The sequence below is a fragment of the Gymnodraco acuticeps genome, unplaced genomic scaffold (genome assembly GCF_902827175.1).
Source record: "Gymnodraco acuticeps unplaced genomic scaffold, fGymAcu1.1, whole genome shotgun sequence".
Lineage (NCBI taxonomy): Eukaryota > Metazoa > Chordata > Actinopteri > Perciformes > Bathydraconidae > Gymnodraco > Gymnodraco acuticeps.
In genome coordinates this window covers 44,959-53,674 of record NW_022990447.1, presented here as the reverse complement: position 1 = coordinate 53,674, position 8,716 = coordinate 44,959, and the positions used below count along the sequence as shown (strand labels likewise).

Here is an 8,716-nt window from a genome sequence, read left to right as displayed (position 1 = left end):
CTGACAGGACTCCGGATCAACTGTGTAATGTAAGGTAGCTTCTAGCTTCATGTCGAACACTGACAGTAAGTCAACATTTCCCAGAGAGCTTTCTTTGAAATCACCAGGTAACGCTAAAAAACACAACATTTAGATTTTATGACAAAGTGTTTATTTAATATATCTGGCTAGCTATAGCTACTTGCTAACGGTTTAGCTTACCCCCGCGATTCAAAGTAACGTCAACGTAGCTATAATGTATGCTTTGCTTACATGTTGACATAACTTGTAAGTTTACTGACATTTACATACCTTGTTCACCTGGCTCAGGTGGTGGCTCTGGGGTTGTTGTGTGAGCCACCACTTGAGAATTGCCGTATTTTTTATTTAAAAAATGTCTAATGTCCATCTTCAGAAACTCCGCGCCCGCGGCTGAAAGTTTAAAGTGTAAACACTGTCACAGAGGAGAGGTCAGCCAATAAAACACGTTTATTTCCATGCAACTCTCGGATTAGTCTGGTGGTTGCCTCTGTTGCATTCACTGAACACGGGAAATTACAATTCTGCCATCCTCTAGGTAAAGTACGGTTAATGTATTATATTATTGAGGGAGAATTTGTCCGGGGCTAAAGAAAAAACATCCGGGGCTTTAGCCCCGGATGCCTACCCCAGGCGACGCCCATGTTGAGGACTATCACGGGGTTTGTCAAACAGAGCACATGGTGTAGTCCAAACGATAGCTGGGGATTCTGGGTAGTGTAGTGTCTTCTGCCATCCTTTACTCCGAAAACATATTTGTTTCTCCGAATCGAAGGGGAAAAATACAAAAGCATTGCACACAATTTAAACCAATCAATGTTGTGTAATTAACAAGGATAATCTGGTGTTTTTTAGTCGATGAGTAGTGCAGATATCACTGTAAAATCAATCGACAGTAAGGGGAATACTTACTTCCGGGTGTACAATTCTCCGTTATCCAATGAGAATGGACGCTCACATTGCCTTTAAGGGCAGCCGACACAAACGAATGCCGTGCTTCCATGAGCGTCTATAGAAGCATATGGACATCCCGGAAAGCTGAAAATGGACGCTAAGGGCCCCCCCCTTGCGTTGAAAATGGACGCTAAGGCCCCCCCCCCTTGCGTTGGAAAAAGCCGACAGGGAACTTGACATAACGTCAACATAGGCCGACCTGGGAGTGAGGATGTGTTGGAAAAAACACAAAGTAACAGAAACATCTCTGACTGTTTTTTAAAATCTTAGTATCTCACAACCCAGATAGCAAAAGATATTAATTCAACATTGGATTTTGGTTAGATTGGTTATTTTTGGTTGAGGTTGAAAAATCAATGTTGATTCGATGTGTTTTTACAAATACCATTTCAACGTTTGAAAAAATGTTGTTGAATCAATGTAATATAGATGCCGGTTTTTCAACGTTGAAATTCCCTACATTGAATTGACATTGTTTCAACGTGTGGCGCTATCCCCTCTCGGGCGAGATCATGATCCAGCGTCGGAGGCGGGGTCTGGTTCTTTCCTATGAGAGCTGCTGTGCATGAAGACAAAATGGCCCAAGTTTTGAGAGAGCGAAACGTCACAGATTACCCGTCATGCCTGTTGCACATTGCACTTAATCTTGAAAGCACGTTGGTCACGTGAAAGAGCGTACACCTCAGGGTGTGGAGGAAGGCAGGCAGTTCAGTTGCCGCCAAGCCGCCTGAAGAGAAGAGACAGATATCACAAATCGGTAAGAAATGTAACGTGACCGTTGTGCATGCCTACTCTATATGTTCACCTCAGTTACACCCTGTTATGTTTTTTTAGGCTATTCAGAGCGCAAAAGTGGGAACTAATTACTTATAATAATATATATCATCAACGAATTTAACGTCGTTCATCCCATGACGCAGTTGATATTTTATTGCCCTGACTAGCACCTAGCTAACGCAGCGCTAGCTAACATAATCTGACATTAAACTCTACCATCCTACAGAAATTACATAAAGTGTCCACTGATGCAGTCAAGCTAAAGCATTATTTAGGATATTTGGGTGAAATTGTGCATATTTTTTGTTATAATATAGCCTATATCATAAATTAATTAAACAGTTCATCGCATGACGCAGTTGATATTTTCTTGCCCTGGCTAGCACCTAGCTAACGCAGCAGATACACTAGCTAACACAATCTGACATTAAACTACCATCCTACTAGGGATGCCAACGATTAATCTATTATTCGTTACAGTCTCCATAATCGAAGATTATTTTTAAAATTCGATTTTATTTATATATTTTTTTATTATTTATGTTTTTTTGTTTTTTTTCTGGCTTAGTTTCAACCAAAATATAGACTAATAATAGTAATAGTATTAATAATTGTAAATGGCCATTGGTCACAACACCAGTTTTGACTGTAAAACTTGGAGGAAGCCAGCAGCACAGGCTGCCCTGCGCAGACTGCTGCTGCAGCTTGCTACACACCGACCCCGCCGATTTTGATCATGGTCAGTTTCTGGCATCCCTACATCCTACAGAAATTACATCAAAGTTGGTCTGATACAGTCAAGCTAAAGCATCATATAGGATATTTGGGTAAAATGTATGTCCTAGGGGTCCTGGACTCCTGGTTGAAGACCCATGGAATAAAACGTGTAATTCTAGGGAATTTCGTCAGTACAGTTATATTTGCATTGCACCAGGAGGCTGATATATATTTGTACTGTTAGTTTATGCATACTAATTTTTAATCTGCTTTGTTTTCCTCCATTTTCAGGATTATACTACAAGACGAGTCAAGGGGATCACTGCAATACACAAGGCCAAGTAAAGTAATTATAGCAGTGCCACCTCTCTTTACCTAAGATGGCTTCTTATTGGTCTAAAAGACGTAGAGTCATCAGAACTGTAAGGGACATGGAGAAAGATATCCTTAAGGAATACGAGGAAACTCTTTATAATAACAAGTCACATTTAGACCCCTGTGTGAATAGGGAACCACCCTTCAGAATCTCACACGTTTCCCAACTAGATACACCACTAGCTTCCCATGTACACATGGAAAATGATCATACTGATGGTAGTTTAGCTGGAGATGATGAAGTTGAATCAGATCATGTACAAATGGGAAATGATCATACTGATGGTAGTGTGGCTGGGAATGTTGAATCAGATTCTGACTCCGACAGCCATGACGAGCATCAGCTTAGTCAGGATCTGCTTATGAGGAGCCTAAGATATTGGGCAACATCCTACTCAATCAATCTGGTTGCTTTGTCTGCTCTGCTGTCCATCTTAAAGCTTTTTCACCCTATGCTCCCTAAGGATGGAAGAACTCTGCTTAGAACACAACATGATGTTGCAACCACTCAAATGCAAGGTGGCGAGTACTACCATTTTGGATTGGTGCAAGGGATACTTTCACGATTGAAATGTTTGAGTTTACCAGTGAGCCTCAGAACTCTTACTTTACAGTTCAACATAGATGGTCTCCCTCTCTTTAAGAGTTCAAGACTTCAATTCTGGCCTATACTTGCAATTCTGAAATGTGATTATACTAAGTCCCCATTTATTGTCGGTATCTTTTGTGCTTTAAGCAAGCCCAAGTGTGTTGTTGAGTATCTGCAGCAATTTATTAGCGACCTTAAAAATGTACTGGCTAATGGCGTTGTTCATAATGGTAACCGATTGAAAGTACTGGTTTCCTCATTTGTGTGTGATGCTCCAGCCAGAGCCTACGTTAAGAATATCAAGTCACATAATGGCTATTCAGGGTGTGACAAGTGTGATCAACATGGTGTGTGGAGGAAGAAAATGACTTATCCTGAAACAAATGTCAGGCTCAGGACAGACTCAAGTTATTGTGATATGATTGATGAAGAACATCACTTGAAACAGACACTCAGTCCTTTAACAGGGACAGTAAAGATGGTTTCTTCATTCCCAATAGATTATATGCACCTCTGTTGTCTTGGTGTGATGAGAAAACTGTTGAATATGTGGTTAAAGGGCAATCTAGCCACTAGGCTTCCTTCACAAACTGTTAACAGTATATCAAGCAAACTGCTGGGGTTACATTCCCACACCCCTTGTGAATTCAATCGCAAGCCAAGGGGTTTGAATGAGCTGGATCGTTGGAAAGCTACAGAGCTCCGATCCTTCATACTGTACTGGGGCCCTGTAGTTCTGAAGGATTGCCTTCCCAGTGAGATTTATGACAACTTTATGTTGTTTTCAGTGGCCATGTATTTGTTTTTGTCTCCTGGAATTTCTGGCCAAAAGGTTGAATTAGCGCATAGATTGATGATTTCCTTTGTGGAACACTTTGGACAGTTGTATGGCAGGGATCAGATTGTGTTCAGTGTACACCAGCTTATACATTTAGCCGATGAATACAAACAATTTGGACCTTTAGATAATGTTTCAGGATTCCCTTTTGAGAATTATCTTGGCCAAATAAAGCATCTTTTACGCAAGCCACACCAACCTCTACAACAGGTGGTCAAAAGGTTGTCAGAACAGCCACGTTGTGAGGTTCCATTACCAACAGATGAACCAGTCTTACAGAAAATCCACACTGATGGTCCACTCCCTCAACATTTCGGTGTTGCTGTACAGTACACAAAGGTCTCCAGTAGTCGTTTTACCTTGTCTACAAAGCAGGGGGATAATTGTATTGAGGTGGGACATAGTATTGCAGTAGTGCAGAATATAGTCCAGGAAGAAGATGAGGTATATGTGATCTACAAAAGGTTCAGACACCAAGAATCATATTATACTTATCCCTGCGAGTCCTCATGCATAGGTACATACAAGGTTAGAGAGTTGTGTGACAATATCGGGGTTGGTAAACTTGGATGTATCAAACGTAAATGTGTTCTGTATCCAGAGTCAGAAGGAAATGGCCTCATAGCTATTCCAATAGCTCATATGCAGTAGCATACCGCTCATACTGCTGGGCGAGTAAATGACATCTTATGATTTATGAGCAGGTTTTTTTTTTAATCATTTACATTATTTCCTTTATTGTATACAGAATGGAAAGGGAGGTGGTGCTTTGGGCCGTTGTACTTTTTCCAAATGGCGGAGCTGCAACAGTTCTTGCCAGCTGGTTCAGTCTAAAGGAAGGTAAATTGTTATGGCCCCCAAAAAACATGTATTTGAAGGCCCTTAAAGAACACATGACGGCCCATAAAGGATGGACCACATATGCGAATGTCCGGCTCTTGATTACTTGTGGTAAGTAGTCACTGCATTACTATTGTCTATTTTCAAGTATATAGGTATCCACACGTTTTATGGATGGCAGTTTGAATGTGTGTGGTGCCATACCACATATGACATATGTGTCACAAGTGAGACTAGTCAGTAAAATGTCATCCTATTATTTTATGCTTTTTCTTTTACAGACTCATTGGAAAAGGCCAAACAATACGAAGAAAAGTATGTGAATACTGGATGTCCAACCACTGATCTGAGCTCTGAGGACGAAGCAGGTGCACGTGGGAAAAGAAGAGTAAGGTACAGTTGAATTCCTGTAGGAGGTCAGGTTCCATGTCTGGCCTGACTTTAACCCTTATCAAACAACGTCGCATTGATAAGAACCAGTATGCGTGCATAGGCAGGAACCAAAAGAACCCAACCGCTCATAAGATGCAATGGAAAAGTGGTCACAGCACTCCCAGTGTGGAGGAAGCAGGCTTAGGATGTTTACTTTGATCGCTCCCTCTTGAAATATATAATCCTTGGTTTCTGTGTAAACAATAAGTAAAAACCCCACCTCCAGTCCTGTGATAGACTAGTGTCATCTCTGTGTACCTGTACGTCAAGCGGCCTCATTCTACAGAAATGGGCCATGGGGCAAATTAGTTCAATTAATGGGAATGTTGAATGTTTCATTTTTATTTTCCAGACCAAATCCTGTGTACATGGAGTCAGATGGGGAGTCAGAAACCAGCTGTGTGAAGAGAAGATTTGCCAAGCCACCTGATGTTCATTGTCCTACAGTGCTCCCAGAATCCAGCCAGTACCCCTCAGGACCAACCCCAAATGCAAGCAGTGGTATGTCATTACTTATTAAAATGGCAGGAACAATATGTAATTGCATGTGAGCTTTAATTTACAATCATTTAGTTCCTCCAACAATACATTCAAACATCAGTCATGTGATATGTGTTCAAAAGTTACAGCATCCATTATTCCTGTCTTTTGTTCCCTTTTAGCCTCTGGAGGAAGCCACTCGGAGGATGTTCTGTCAATTCACCAGGCTGACAATGGTAAGTGAACCACTTCACACTAGGGATCGACTGATATGGCTTTTTCAAGGCCGATACCGATTATTAGTAATCAACGAGACCGATAACCGATATTTGGAACCGATATACATTTGCAGTAATATCAGAAAATCTTGGTCTCAAAATGTAGAATAACACAAACTCCAACACAACTTCTTTGAAATGCCTTTTTATGTTTGCTGAACTTTTCAACATCTTAAAACTGGTTTCCTCTCTGTACCCTGAGTAAAGTCAATGAAATAGAAATAAAATGAAAACTACTAAAACTTGTTCTGAACTTCTGATATTTGAGTCTCACTCATTTAGTAGTCCCAATTCAGCAGCACCAGATTGTGGTGCAGAAAGCAGAGTTGCTGCGAGGCTCCACTAGCAATCCCCCCCCTCACAGTTTATCCGCTGCGAGACGCTACCCTGTGTAACTGGGAAACTGATAGAATTGGATCGGGACATTGCTTGTGTACAGAGTGGTGACTGCAACCAGAGAAACGGCCGCATCAGATCCAAAGTTTTATCGGCAATTTGATTTAAAAAAAAAAAAAAAAAAGGCCGATAGCGATAATCTGTAAAATGCGGAATATCGGTCTGGATAATCGGTCGACCCCTACTTCACACTACTACCTCCGGGCGGACAGTATGTAAATGTGCTTTGTCCGAGTTACAGCATTCATAGTTCATGTTGTGTGTTCTCTCATTGTAGGCTTTTGTGGAAGCTATTTGGCGGAGTTGGACCAGTCAATGGACCACTGTAATGATGGTAAGAAAACTAATGGTGTAAAAGTCAGGCACATTCATGTGGCTGCCGATGACAATTTATTCAGGACACCGGAAATATGACCCAATGTTTCAGTCTCTCCGAAACGTTGGTCATATTTTCTGTATCCTGAATAAATTGTCATCGGCAGCCACTTGAGTGCACCCCTCGTTATGAAGTAGACTAATAGGCTATTATGTCTTTTATCTTTGGATCACAGGAATTATCAGCACCTTAGGTGGGAAACTATTCTTTAATTACTCACTCTGTAGCCAAGTGTGTTCATCCCTCAGGTCTCCTTTATCTAAAGTTGGAAAGTAACTATATGGGGCTAGCTAGGTGCAATTGCTATATGGTGCTCATGGATAACAACTTTGATAGTGCTCATTTGCCTTATTTAGTTATTTCTCTCTTTTTCTAGGATTGCCAACATATAACTCCAGCCCCTACCACGCTATGCCATTAGAGAAAGCAAGGAATGGTATGTATTTCTCATCTTAAATGTTTTTTTTTTGTGGAAAATTCCCAAATTCATGTTCAATATAAATAATGAATAGCAGCTCAGTGGCCTTGTGGTTAGTGTCCGCCCTGAGATTGGGAGGTTGTGAGTTTGATCGCCGACCGAGTCATACCAATGACTGTTAAAAATGGTACCCGATATCTCCCTGCTTGGCACTCAGTATCAAGGGTTGGATTGGGTTAAGTCCCTGCGACATACTAGCATCATGTCCAGGGGGTGTACTTGTACATCATGCTGCGGAAACAGGATATCGGCTCCTATGGGCCAATGGTTCTCATGGCTTACTTATAAACAATTAATAATGGTGTCTTGTCTTTTAGACGGCGGTGCCAGCTATGCACATGGCTCAAGATTAGCTGACTTCAGCGCACTGGGCTTGGCTCACCTGACCCCGCAGCACCCATCCCACCCCCTTCAGCTCCAGAAACACCACGGGGGAGATTATATGGAGAGGAATCAAGCAGAGTGTTGAAAGGCAAGTATCATTTTCTGAGCAGGTTCTTAACCGTACTGATGCCTTCTGAATTGAGAAACCTATCCCTTGTGACTTTCCCATCTTTTCATGTTTTTTGTCATGGTGTTAAGGCTTAAAATGTAAGCACTGAAACCTGCACTATGTAACCTTTTTGTGATTACAATGTTATTTTGTCCAATCTGTATGGTAGTGTTAATACAATATAACTTAAAATTGGGGTGGTTGATTTTGGTCTCCCTGCTCTTCTATTGAGACATTTAGATCCTTTATCTAGGTGAGACATGACCTTGGTTTGACAAAAATTATGACTTTATGGTCAATTTCTCCCCCGAGCAAGCAGGCAGGCTCTATAAACTCAGTGGTACATATTTCAGCAGTTGTGCTGGAGACCTGTGTTCAAATCCAGGGTAAATAGGAAAGTTACATAGTGCAGCTTTAATGGTTACTGTTGGCAAACACTTATCAGTGAGTTACTTAGTGTCATTCTAAATTATTGGAAATTAAAAATCTATCCTTGAAATGTAAATTAAAACCTTTATTTTTTTAATTTTCAAGACATTGCTGCCATGAGAACCACGAAGATGCTTACCGAGCTATGTATGGAGGTGAAGCAGATCTCACGTGACATTAACTTTATAAAGACGGAACTTGCTAAACTAAACATTCATGGAGCTGGACCAGAGTCACAAGAAGACA

The 8,716-nt window shown here is 41.1% G+C and overlaps 1 protein-coding gene across 3 annotated transcripts; it reads left to right on the top strand.

The window, feature by feature from the left end:
- The first annotated feature begins 1,262 nt into the window (after positions 1–1,262).
- LOC117552319 lies at positions 1,263–5,409 on the top strand. Of its 3 annotated transcripts, XR_004569926.1 has the most exons (4): positions 1,263–1,729; positions 2,758–2,812; positions 5,017–5,219; positions 5,390–5,409. XR_004569926.1 is itself a non-coding variant. In XM_034225680.1 (2 exons), exon 2 carries the CDS (start codon positions 2,847–2,849, stop codon positions 4,917–4,919), a length of 2,073 nt encoding a protein of 690 aa, XP_034081571.1. In that variant the 5' UTR covers positions 1,263–1,729; positions 2,758–2,846; the 3' UTR covers positions 4,920–5,382. The 3 variants fall into 3 exon arrangements, 1 of the variants encoding a protein (XP_034081571.1); XR_004569925.1 differs by having other exon boundaries at positions 2,758–5,219; XM_034225680.1 differs by lacking the exon at positions 5,390–5,409 and having other exon boundaries at positions 2,758–5,382.
- The last annotated feature ends 3,307 nt before the right edge of the window (positions 5,410–8,716 follow it).

Coding starts and splice junctions, on each gene's coding strand:
- LOC117552319 (XM_034225680.1), top strand. CDS start 2,847: ATGGCTTCTTATTGGTCTAAAAGACGTAGAGTCATCAGAACTGTAAGG.